Source organism: Dermacentor variabilis, chromosome 9 (assembly GCF_050947875.1).
Source record: "Dermacentor variabilis isolate Ectoservices chromosome 9, ASM5094787v1, whole genome shotgun sequence".
In the NCBI taxonomy this organism is placed as follows: Eukaryota; Metazoa; Arthropoda; class Arachnida; order Ixodida; family Ixodidae; genus Dermacentor; species Dermacentor variabilis.
Genome location: NC_134576.1, coordinates 149,945,927 through 149,959,343, shown reverse-complemented (window position 1 = coordinate 149,959,343; position 13,417 = coordinate 149,945,927). Strand labels below are relative to the sequence as shown.

Sequence of the window (13,417 nt, the reverse complement as noted above, 5' to 3'; positions counted from 1 at the left end):
CAGTGCGATTAATTTCTGAGCGTTTCTAAGGTAGAGTCCACATTTCGTTATAAGTGGGCTCAACTGTATATATACCTCTTAACATGCAAGTGGCTTCCCACACTTCACATACACACAGTTTATTCCACTTTGACACTCCTAATGCTAACGCATTAAAAGGACAAACTTTGCTGACTGGTTGGCTTCGCAAAGGAACTTATCTGTCACCTATCTTGGCTATGTTGCTGCCAGCTTGTGAACTTGTATCAAGCAAGCAATAAGGGTAGAGAAGAGCACCGAAAATTTCCTACACTAAAGAATGCACTCTGGCTGCGTAACTCGTATGATTCCGAGTGTTCCCCAGCAGAGTCAAGTGGAGAAGCACTTACAGAGAGCGGCGGCACCTGCGGCTGCGAGTGCGCAGGTGTCAGAACTGGGGCCACAGTGTTCTGTGAGAATATGGCCTGCAGCCCTTGCTCAATGTTACTCTTCATGGTGTTGCCGTGCAGTTTCTGCAGCTCCAGCTTCAAGTCCTCCAGGTTCGTTGCTACGGCAGGCTTGCGCTCAGGTGGTACTGACGAAGGCCGCGAGCTGGACGGTGCTACAGTCACCACAGCAGGGGGGGCAGCAGACACAGCAGCCACGGATGCTGCCACACTGTGCGCCGGCACGTGCTTGGGTGAAGCAGGGGCTGCAGCTCCTGGCTCGACAGGGGCTATGCTGGCTGCAGGGGTCTCGGCTGGCTGTAGTCACAAAGAACATTTGCATCACTATAATTTCACAGGCATAGCAGACCCAGGACATGCGTGCTCGCAGATGGTACCTTTTTTTTAAAAAAAAGGCCAAGCCAGGAGTGAACCTTCATTTTAAATGAGGCAGTGCAAAGTGGGACAAGGGACACAGAAAAACGAGGACAAGCACTCCTGGTGGCAATTGGGATACTGCAGCTTTTCCTTCAAGAATTAAGTGAGGCTACAGGGGCGACTAGTGCTGCTTACACATTCATGCATGATGGGAAAGTGTTGCTGAAGGAATATGTTGGGCTGTAAACATTTTCCGTAATGTGCATAAGGAACGCAGCTTATGACGGAGTAGTCAATACCCACTACTGACTTACGCAAGTGGACTTCAGTACAGCATTCAAATTGTGTACAAGAAATGAACTAAGCCACACGGTGCGACGAAGTTGGAAGTACCACATTAGTACAATTCCCATGATGGAGCACCATGGCCTATGCTACAACATGGCAACTGCCCACTTCCTTTAAAGGGGTCCTGCAATTCTGAGAAAGCTTGCTGTGCAGCATCACTGATAGCAGCATCACAATGTGGCAATTTTGTGATTTCGTTCAATGGACATGATGTCAATGAGTGAAACTATGATCAATAGCTGAAAACATAATGAGCGACTTGCATTTGCATGAGTACTACAAAAAGAAATTACGACATTACATTTTACAACCATTTTAATTATCACCTGGTTATCCCACAGCCACAGGAGAGGTGTTGCAAAAATGGGAAAGGCGCATCAACATGCCAAGCGCATGGCGCACCAATGGCCACCTTGTGGAAGCTGTGGTGACTATTGTGGGGAGCACATGCACCCATTTCCTCCTGCGCACTCACGTCTGCGTGATCGCATGTCATAGACATGTCGAGAGCCAGAGCACAGGCTCGGGAAAGGTGCACTAAGCCCTTCCCCACCACACTCGTGGGAAAGGAAACAGTATCCAATGCACGAGGGGGACATTCCTCTCGCAATAGTAAAATGGTATAAAAGGGCGTCACCTGAGGAGATGCTCTCTCTGGCGCCCCCAACCTGGAACCTGACCAATGAACACATGAATACTTGCCACAATCCGTGATTCACCTTACTGCCCGACTATCATGCACAACGAAGCAAGCCTATTTATTAACTATTACAGAATGGACTTCCCCTTGTCAAGAGTTCCCTATTGCTCACAGCAATAAACAATGTCAGAGTTGATGCTGCTGGTTGCCTGATTTGCCTGAACCCAATGTAGCTGCAATTACAAGCGCTACGGGTTGGGGAGCACAACTTAGCAACTGTGTGCGGCTAGATCCGGAGTTTGCCTTCAGCTCTTGCCTCATGCAGAGTGTACCCCCACATTTGGCACTACCAACACGGATTGAATTGAGAAATACGGCTAATTTTTTGTTGTTGTTGGCACAAGGACTACCAACAACTCAGCAAACAATGGCAACAGGCTTGTCTGACTTCCCATATTTGTTAATGTTGTCAGATGTAGTGGCGCAAAATCAGAAACCTATCGCTAATGTGACAGCAACTTCCAGACAAGCCAGCAGCTTTGATTTTGAGTGTTTCACGCAGAACAGTCAGGATTTTGCAAATGCCATGTTTCCAGGGGTTATGCCTGAGATGGGGCACACCATCTTGGTCACCGCATGACATGGACAGACAGGCACACGTGCCACTACATCGTTTAATGCAAGCTTCATATGTGTTCGAACTTTCAGGCCGTAGTCTGTCATCAAGAGAGATAATGTTGCAGAAAATGCTGCAATTCATGCAGAGTTTAGCGGGTGCCCTGAACAAAATTCAGGCTTCATTGCAGAGTGAGCGACCATGGGTTAAGATAATCATGCCTACCTTCAGTTGCTACCCCAGTTGCACGAGCGTAAATGAGTACCTCAACTGTCTGCTGTAACCAGCAAGCAGCAGGGCTTTCTGATGCTGAATTTCTCACGCACGTTGTCCCTGTTTCACAGACAGAGCAAGCGGCTCGATGGTTCCAAGTGGCCAGACAACAAGCCCACGTCGAAGAAAGAGTCCTGCGTGAACTTCCCCAATTAATTTCTGCTGGCCAATGGGTAGCGTTTGAGGCTTATTTGAAGGGATGTAGGTTCAGAGACCTAGACGAACTTGTTGCCGAGGCGAAGCGCATTCAGGGGGACATCCCCACAACGCAAGTGTACCGTCTATCTCCACACGTGGTGCTGTCACTTGTGGGGCTTCCACTCTACGTGCGGCTGGGGCTAGATCCGGAGCTCGCCTTCAGCCCTAGCCACACGTAGAGTGGAAGCCCCACACACTCCAGCTAGCTGCGCATGGTCGCTTCACATTAAGAAAATTAAATTATGGGGTTTTACGTGCCAAAACCACAATCGGATTATGAGGCACACGGTAGTGGAGGACTCAGGAAATTTGGACCATCTGGAGTTCTTTAACGTACATCTAAAACAAGTACATGGGTGTTTTCCCATTTTACCCCCATCGAAATGCAGCTGCCCATGTCCAGGAATACACTTTATATTTATCAGGGGCTTGATGCGTTGGCATCGTTCGCTGACAAGCAAATCCAACATGGTTGGCAATTATCAGACCATGCCTTCTGACCTGTATGCCTAAGTGCTGACTGTAGAACTATCGCTGAAACTTACACTGAGGCATCAGTGGCAGTTGCTACCAGAGTGGCAGACCGGGGCAAATTGCCCGTGACTGCTGCGAAACTCCAGCCTGAGGGTGAATGGGAGGTTTGGGAAATGAATGAAGCTGCCGGTAATCTACCTTCGACAGCGATCTTGAACACAACCGGTGCTATCAGGTAACTTGCACCTTTGGCTTGTTGCATAGGAGATGTTGCAGACTTGCCAGTGCTATTCATCAAGCTAACGACAGGGGAAAGAAGTTTGCTGCATTGTTGGATACTGGGGCAAGCACTTTATTTGGTGATGAGGTGTTGCATCATCGCTGCAAGAACAAATCTGCTTGAGAAATAATGACACCACTTTCCGCCTTGCTTCTGGCACAGTACAATCAAGTGGAGCTGCTAGGCTAGTGATCCATTAGGAGAGACGTGTCACACCGTACATTGGAATTTTTTTGGGCGGTCGATACTTTCTGGCCAAGTCGGGTATTGTGATAAGACATCGGCAGCATAGGTTACTGAGAGATTGGGATATGTGCTTTGAAGCTTTTTGCAAAAGTGCCCATGGCAGCCGAGACACGCTAGTCTATGGGTGTGGCGTAATTGGGCCACACGAAGCCACAGCAGAGCGAAGATAGAAACAGAATGATGCGGGCAGAACACCCAGATTCATCAGAGGTCGCCAGCATGCCGGACAGAGAAAGGGCATGACTGTCTTTGCTGTTGTACAAATATGACACAATTTTCACAGACCAACTGCACCGCACTGTGCTGGTCAGGCACAGAGTAGACACGGGTGATGTTGCGCTATGGAAATGTAATCTTTGGCCGATAAACTTGACTAAGCAGAGGGCACTTGACAGCGATTTAGATGAACTCGCCGACACAGGCGTGGAAAGGTCGAACAGCTAGCCCATGGGGCTTCCCGATAGTTCAAGTCCTGAAGGACGATACTTATGGCCTTTGTGTAGACTACCACAGCCTGAATGAGATTACAAAGAAGGATGCGTATCCTCTAACCTCCATTGTCTCTTTAGTGTCTAAGCTAGGCAGGACAGAGTACTTTACGACACTCGAAGCTAGTCGTGCATACTTTCAGGTTGAAATAGACAAGCATGATGTAGAGAAAATGGCTTTCACTTGTCACCGAGAGTGCTTTCAATTCAAGAGAACGTCTTTTGGCTTGGTCGGAGCTCCCATTACTTATCAAAGATTAATCGACCGAGTTCTAGGAGATTCAAAGTGGCAACATGTTCTTGCATATCTAGACGACATGGAGGTTTACTTGAAAACATTCGAGAATAACTTGCGCCACTTGAGAGACATTCTAGGCAGGTTGAGGTATGCGGATATCATGCGGAACCCAAGCAAAGCTCAGATGGCTGTGACCAGAGTCATGCTGTTGGAATTCACATTTCACAATGGCCGCATTCTGCCACGTGAGGATAAGCTTGAGGCTATAATGAGTGCAAAGAAGTACTCACAAAGTACTGAATGCAAGAGCAGACGACATTGCGGCTGTCCTCAACAAGAAGAAAAGAAAGACAAAAAAGGCTCGCGCAGCGAATGAAGAAGGGGCTCGCACAGAGGAGATTGTTGGAACGCTGGCACGACTAGGGTCGCAGGGCCTACGGAACCCACATCAACGAGTGAGGTTCACTTGACTGGGCGTCCGTCTTTGGGACAGAGAATGCCTCGGGTCGTTGCACGGCACGCGACCTCGGAACAGCCTGCTTCAGCCTTGAACCCCCATCTAAGTGCGAGGTTCAGGAGAGCAAGCGTCCGCCATCGAGACGAGGAGTGCCTCGGGTCGTCGCCTTGCACAAGGCCTCAGGTCGGCCTGCTGACATCTCAGAACCCGTTTCTACGCGCGAGGTTTGGGTGACCGGGCATCCGTCATCGAAATGAGTCATCGAAACGTGCTGCTGCGTCTGCTCTTCCACGCCGGTCATCACTCTACCAGCAAGCGTTTCACCTCAAAGACTCTACGAGTCTCACTACGCTCCAGTCTTCAACCGCAACCTAGTGAGACTACATATTTTTTCCTGTTTATGAACAACCTTGCATGTGTGGTCGTAGCTGAAGATATTCTTCATGTTTACGTGCCGTCTAATATAATTGTGTCTTTGCTAATTAATCATGCACCGTCTCCTCCATCTTCCTCGCATCACACACCTTGCGACGTGACGATCCTAACCATCACATACCTGGCGTTCGCAGACAGGACTGCTCTTACGCTATCGAGAAGAGCATCACATTGCGTATGCGAGTCTGACGGGTGAGGATGGAGACAGACAAGCTTATGGCAATTGGAAAAAAACTGGGGTTGACTGGCCTGGCACTGAAACAATGGGTAGACGAAGAATGCGCATGCGAAAGAGACGCACGTGATGCACATCTGGCTGAACGCAATGCAGCAAAAGAAGCTGATGCCGAAGCACTAGCTAGATAAAAGGCAGAAAGGGAAGTGCTCGAGCTAAAGTTAAAGTTGAGGGAGTTAGATGTGACAACGGGTAGCATGATTACTGGGCAGCTTACAGAGAGTGTGCATGCAGGTGCAACCGAGAGCTACCAAAGTCCACACAAACTAATCTCAACATTTAACGAAGAATGCAATGAGTTGGATGCATACGTTCAACGATTTGAGCACGTCACAACGAGCCAAGACTGGCCACAAGACAAATAGGCCCTATCGTTAAGCCTTTGTTTGATGGGCGCAGCTCTAAGTGTTGTTGGCAGAATGGCACCTGATCATGCCATGGACTATGTGACACTAAAAAAGACACTTTTGCAACGCTTCAGGTTCACAGAGGAAGGCTACCAAAACAAGTTTCGGTCAGCGAAGCCCGATAATTCCGAAACTGGTAGACAGTTTGCCGATCGTCTATTGGGATATTTTGATCACTGGCAAGAAATGGCCAATACAGACCGGACATATGATGCTCTGCGGGACAAGATTGTCTCAGAAGAGTTCCTGATGACTTGCCATGAGAAACTGGCAGTCTTTTTGAGAGAAAGGAATTGTCAGGGACTTGACAAGCTAGCGGAAGCTACTGATCATTACCTGGAGGCGTAGGGGTTAGTGAACCTTGGCAAAGATAAAAACGAGAGAGCACCTAACAAGCCATCAGGTCAAGCTCGAACTCTTGAGCGACAAGAAGAGAAGAAAAGACCACGCTGCTTTCTTTGTGGTAAACGCGGTCACAGAGCTGCTGATTGCTGGACCAATACGAAGGGTCCAAATACAAATACATCTTTCTGTGGAAAGTGCCGCTGCTCTGGGCATAAGACAGCTGACTGCCCCAAAAAAAGCAAACAGTACTGAGAAGGCTTCGAGCTCGATGCAGAAAGTAGATGGGTACAAGGCAGTTAACGAAAAGGCGCAGACCTGGCGTCGAGCTCCCGGAAGTTCAGAACGTGGAAGAACGCAAACATGAGACGAAAAGTCTATGCCTATTGCCGAAGGTGTGCATCCCACTACTGTCTTGCGAGATACGGGATGCGACTCTATTATTGTCAAAAGGTCCCTCGTGCCAGACAGTAAGCTGACAGAAAAAATTTCCTCGGTCTGTCTTCTGGACAGAAGGTTGTTGAAGCTACCTACGTGGAGATCGCATCACTGTTCTTCACAGGCAAGACTCGGGTCTTATGCATGGACAATTCTTTATGTAATATTGTCCTAGGAAATGTGAAAGGTGTACGGAATGTCTCAAATCCTGACAATGAATGGAAAAGACATTTTTATACTGAGACACCCGACACCAAAAGATATTGGCGAAATTAAGACGCTTTCTGGGATTGGTGAACATTTATTGCCAATTCATTGTAGACTGCATGGCAGTGCAAGCGCATTTTACGAAGCTCTTGAGAAAAGACGAGCATTGGACTTGGGGTCAAGAGCAGGAGGCGGCACTGCGCAGCCTCATAAAGGTGCTCATTTACATGGCCGAGTTGCAGCTGCTAGACTTGAACAGGAAGTTTGCAAGTCAAACATACGCAAGCTGTAGAAATAGAAGTGCTACAATGAAGAATGGGTGCTCATAGAGAAAAGAGAAGAAGGATCAGGTTCGAGCGGGACCTTGGTGTTCAAGTCAGTCTCGCATTTTCAATATTATTTTGGTGCCGAAAACCCAGTGCGGACATGCCTTGTTCTCATTACATGCGTTGAGGGGCTCTCTACTCTGCCACGAGTGGTGAGGAATGATAAACGTAGACATGAAGATTAAATCCCGTGCCAGTCAGCTGCAAGACTGCATGCAACTTCGACTAATGGATCATTTAAACACTGGGAGGGTGGCCCAACGAGTGCAAGACACAAAGGTAATTCAGAGAGCCAAGTCTCTTCAAAATGCGCCCAATGCTGACATCCCCAACTTTAAAGCCATGGATGACTACCTTTTGTCAAGCAACGACATGCTCGCATAAATTGATGACAAGGTCGAGGATCACATACCGGATGATGAGTTAGAAGTGGAATACGTGACTACTGCTGAGTACAACGACCAAGCAATCAGCATGCTTGCCGAAATAACTTGTCGGATTGAGGCATTGGAACGAGCCCAAGGTATTCCTCCACAATCACTATCTGTTCAGCTTAACGTAAGGGATAACACTGCCTTAGCATACAGTTTTGGTAGACCGAGCCTTCCGAAGCTGGATATGCCAACATTTAAGGGAGACATTAATCAGTTGCCTGGATTCTGGGAGCAGTTCGAGCAGACAGTTCATTTAACTAACGCCCGCTCATCAACAACAAAGTTTTTTTGCTTTTGATAGTATCTCGCTGGAAAAGCCGCAGCAGCAATTCCGGGATTTCCAACATCTGCGTCGTGTTATCATGATGCTGTCGATATACTTAAGGAGTGCTTTGGTGACAGAAGCAGAAGAGCAGCATCACTTAGCCGCTCTAAGGAATACTGGCCATATTAAACTAGGAACTGTCTCACATGACTGTATGATGCTACACACCTGCAAATTCGTTGTCTGAATTCTCTCAACGTGCCTACGTTAAGTTTCTCGGCAACGCTTATTGACATATTGCAAAGGGCTCCACCATACGATATCATTCTTGTGTTTACTTGAGCAGCAAACTAAAGCATTAAGGAGGTATGCATCAGACGACACTCAACTTGTATTGGAATCAGCTTCAGCAGCACTTTCCCCAGATGCCAAGCTGAAGAAACTACTGGCATTCATTCATGTTGATTGGCAAGTCATGAGCAGTGCATGATGCCATGTGAAAAACACAGGGAACAAGCTGAAACGACAGTAAGAGGTGCCACATCTTCTGTTTTACATAATGCATTTGAAAGCGGACTGTTTCTTCAGCCACTCAAAGAAGCATGGTACGCATGTGGGTGAACTCTCCAAAAACAACAGATGTCTTCGCTACACGTATAGAGGTCATCAGGCGCGAACCTGCCAAGTTAAGCCGATATCATGGAAGGCATGCAATAAGTATGCGCGATCCCTCATACGAGAAAACGCGTCCAGAGGCATCACGAAGACGCACAGCAGTATTTATTTCCCCAGAAACATCAATACAGTAAAACCTCGTCAAACTACACCCGCTTAAACAGTAGTTTCCTTTTAAAAGTAGTAAATTGAAATCCCTGACTCAGTGGCCATTGAACATAATGTGTTTTGTATCCGCATAAACCGTACCAACTTATTCTATACAAATCGGTTAATACGTAGTGTTTCCGCTTTTCGTCGCGCAAACACGGCGGTGCTTCGTCTCCATCGGGAAGCCTGGCAGAACAACAAGCCTTAGAGATCTGAACAACGGCCTCCAAGAGCCCTGTGCGTTTGTGCGTGAAGGCACATCAACATGAACATCATTTCGGCGTCGTGTAAGCGAGGACTCGCGTCATGCCGAAGCTCGGATAAAAAAGACGCCGGGTGCTCAGCATAGAAGAAAAATTAGACATAGTTCGTGCTGTTGATCGTGACAAGAAGAAGTTGGCGCTCGCACATGACATGGGTCTACTGTTGACTACGACGTGTGGCATTTGTAATGTGAAGAAGTTGCTCGGCAGCGCTGCTGTGACCACGAAGATATGTCGGCTGCGAGGTTAGACTTTTCGCCATCGTTGCCTCTGTTTTGCCGAAGTGTCACCTAGCGACAGTGATAAGGATGACGCGGAAAGCGACAGCATGGGCGATTCAGGCCCGACAGTGGCAGAAGCTGCACATTATGTCAGCCTTGTGAATGCAATCGTCGCAACGAGAACAGCACCCCACAATGAAAAGGTGCCTCACGACTTCTGCAATGCTACCGCGACTGTGCACAGAGAATATGCAACGCCAACAACGAATCTGACGTGCAATTTTTTGCCGAGGAGAGAGGGCTGGCTGAAAAGCTGGCTCACAGCTCTAGAAAGTTTGAGGCCACTGTCGTCGCTGCTAGGCCACCACGGCATCAAACGAAAATAATACTTTTGTCGCATGAAGTAAATAAATACTGCATGTTTTTTCCCCTTTCATCACACTCTCTCTTCCGTTTTTGACAGGTAAGTGGACGATGTCATGCTATTTCGGTTAAGCAGTACTACCGTTTAGTATGTACTTCTTCCGAGATCTGGACAACTACAGTTTAACGAGGTTTCACTGTATCACACTTTAGAGTGTTTTCGAGTAGGGGGCAGAGAGTGAACGGCAAAGACAACAAAGTATATCTGCAGTCTTATTGTGGTTTGGTCATCCACAACAACAAGCACCGCGCTGTCAGAGGCATTTTAGATGGTGGTAGCCAGAGCTCCTTCCTCAAAGAAGGTGTAGCAACGAGATGAGCCTCAGGGTAGTAGGAGAGACAAGCATAGGGTTTAACACATTTGGTGGTGCATCTCCTCCTTGAATTGAAAGCTGCAAAGTAGTTGAAGTGCTGTTACATAGTCCACATGACACAAGTCTTCACCTTGTACAAGCAATTGTCCATCCGGTGATCTGCCACGACATCGCTGCACTGTCAACTCGCAGCTGTTTTGTGCAACAGCTGCAATTTTTTCTTTTTAAGTTGAAGTTTACCATAGTATTTTTAGAGTACATTGCATTTTTACACTTTCAGGACCAAACAAAATTGTTAAAGTGTCCCAACTGGAAAACAAGTTCTTGGCTGACGACCAAATGTAGATGCAAGTTGATGAGGAGCCAGGACTTAGTGTGCTGATAGGATGATCTGGCTATTCATGGACCATTTTTACGGGTGAAGTTATCACTGGTGGAACAGCCATTTCACCTTTCAGCGCAAGTCCTGGCAAAGGCAAAAAGCCAATTTGATGTAGCAGCAAGCACTTTTGGTGCAGGGCCAAATGCACGTATGCTCATCACATACCATGCAAATTTTAACTGATATAGTCAATATGTTGTGGAGACGGGTTTGCGCGAGGTTACCTTGCGAGCACGGTCATGAAAGGACACAATGCTCCTTCACACTGCGACGCACAAAGGTACTGCAGCCACATTCGTCGACTCTCCGATATGGCATAGAGAATGGCACAAATGCGGGTTTATTAACTGAGGCTGCAACACAGTGCGACAGTCACGGCTTGCGGCAAAGGCTCACCGCAAGACCGATCGAGTACTTGCACCTGTAGTAAACACGACATCATGCAATACACTGAGATCATGCCATGAACTTTAGGGAGTTTTCAATCAAAAAAATAGTGTCAGTGCCACTGCACATGCGCGAGACCCAAAGAGGGTTTTGCATTTGTGTTGGCAACGCTATCTTGCTGACATAGTGCAGCAACTCAAACTCAATGCAATAGTTTTGTGTCAACAAACGTGGCGGCCCCCATCGAAGTGGCGGCTGTTGCAGTGTACAACATTCAACCTTAGTCTTTGTAAATCTGCGGCAATCAAAAGTAATAAATGGTGTTGTAAGTTCTCGCTTTCTTTCATTTGATTCATTAAAGCACAGCACAACATAAAAAAGTTGTGCAAATAAATTTTATTTTTGCACCTTTACAATTTCTGCGTTAAAAGCATTCTTGCATCTCTCCATCATCAATATGTGGCATCCACAGCCGCAATGAAAACACCAGCTATCTCGAGTTCAGCAGTGCAACGCCATAGCCATTGTAAAGGCTACCCCAACAGGTCATAAACTTCGGGGTGCACTGATAGCTAAGTCACAAGTGCGAAATGATGTAGCAAAAATCGATTGCAATATCCGGTTATGGGAAATAAGTTCAAGAATGCACATAAAACGTGACTAGAATGCACTTAGGCCCACGATGAATAGTTGGCCAGTTCTCTTCTGTTTTCTTCCTCACCGGCCCCCATGTGTTCAAGCTGAGCGCTTATACATAATGCCAAAATTAACCTGGCCCATATCCATGCGACCAGTAAAACTTGTGGTACATTTTAACCCTTTAAGGGTTGATACTTTTCGCCATATGCGACCGGCCAGGGTCGATTTTTTTATTGCATATCTAAATTCTTCAAAGGGCCCTATTGCGAAAAAAAAAAAAATTACCGTAATTCTTCTAGGGTGACCGTAAAGTGAGAAAAAAATAGTTTGCATTGGTACATAGTATTGTTTATTCATGAATAAGAACAATAAAAAAAGGAAATAAACTTATAAGAATAAAAAATTTATGCATTGTTATACACATAGTTGAAGGCTTAGAAAATGTGTACACGAGAATATTTGTAAGTCGCAAATGTTTATGCTCTTACACCAATATTTATGTTGTGGGGTTTTGGGCTCTCGTGGTGGTTCCATGGAGCCATTGCGCTGTGTTTCCGGGGGCTCCGTGTCCCTCTCCTCCTTGCCTGGACGAGGTGGCAGCGGGTCATGAAACACTGTCGCTCTGCTGTCATCCTGCCCACGGGAAGGTCAGGCTCTTCCCATTGGCCGACATTTTGGCGAGATTCGAGGCCTGCTTGCATGCACTTTGGGTACGCGTGCACAAGGCAAGCCCGGGGAAACCACATCGGGGTGTCTGAAAGTGCGTACGTGTTCCTCTCTGTCAACGGCGACCCCGTTTGTCTGCCGCCAGCCGATGGTTACTTCGACTTGTCGGGGTCCCGGCCTCGGTGCGCGCGCACTCTTTCGTTGTCTTGATGTCCTGAGGCAGCGTCTCCCGATTGTGCCCCCGTCTGTTCGTCTGTCGTTTTTTTTTCTATTTCCATTTTCTCTGCTGTGGGGCACGCGATGGCAGGCGCTGACCGAAGGATACGCAGCCTCTTACTCCTGGGTTCTTTGTTCTCTCTGTTGTGTGGGGATGCGTGACTCTCACGTGTCCCTTGATATGTTGTTTTCCCGCATAGCTCCCATCTCCTGCAATGCCGCTTCGCCGCGTGGCCTGCATGACGCCTGCGGCAGTCGGTTTGGTTGAGGCGCAGTACGAGAGATGGCGCGAGTGTTGCACTGCTAACGCCGCCTCACGGCGGGGTTACTTGGGGGCGCAGGGGAGAACACGCTGGGTCTTTGGCGGCGGGCCGGCGAGCGCCACGGACGTGCCGTGCGAGCGCCGATCCATACTGTACACGCGAACGACCAGGCGTTGGTATTCAGCATGGGGCGAACATATTCGCTCGTTATCCGGTCGTGGTGAGTCGGACTTCTAGACTTGTCGCGTGCCCATCGGCATGTTTTGTGGATAGCAACACGGCTAGCGGGCATTGATCTATGAAAGGTGCAACAAATGCCCTTGTGATTGTTTGCACTACTGTGTTGTCGTTCCGTTGTCCCAAGAGCAGGTGTGAGAACCACACAGTTTCGGTGCGCTGTTAGCGGCCACCGGCGACCATTTGGCCATGTTTCGTGTCTTAATTGGCTTCAGATTCAGACGCGACGTTAAAATGTGTGTTTGTATTGAGTCCCAGCTTGATAAATATTCTTTTTGGTTTCTAGAGAGCTTTGCCTAGTGTCTCCCATGCTGCGCACGTGGTCTCGCCTTCCCCTAAGCTGGGGCCGGCGAGGCGCATACGGGTGAAGCTGCGCGTCAGCACACGGAGCGGGCCGGAGCAGGCGCAGACGCAGTTGCCTTGCATGCATGGCGGCTCGGAGTGCTCGAACC

The 13,417-nt window shown here is 47.9% G+C and overlaps 1 protein-coding gene across 19 annotated transcripts in view; it reads right to left on the bottom strand.

The window, feature by feature from the left end:
- Positions 1-13,417, bottom strand: part of Wnk (Wnk kinase) — a 541,117-nt gene that overhangs the window by 101,715 nt on the left and 425,985 nt on the right. For all 19 annotated transcript variants that reach the window (XM_075670005.1, XM_075669987.1, XM_075669988.1 and 16 more), the window contains one exon: positions 369-722. In XM_075670005.1, the coding sequence (XP_075526120.1) occupies positions 369-722 (354 nt within the window). The remainder of the gene's footprint in view (positions 1-368; positions 723-13,417) is intronic.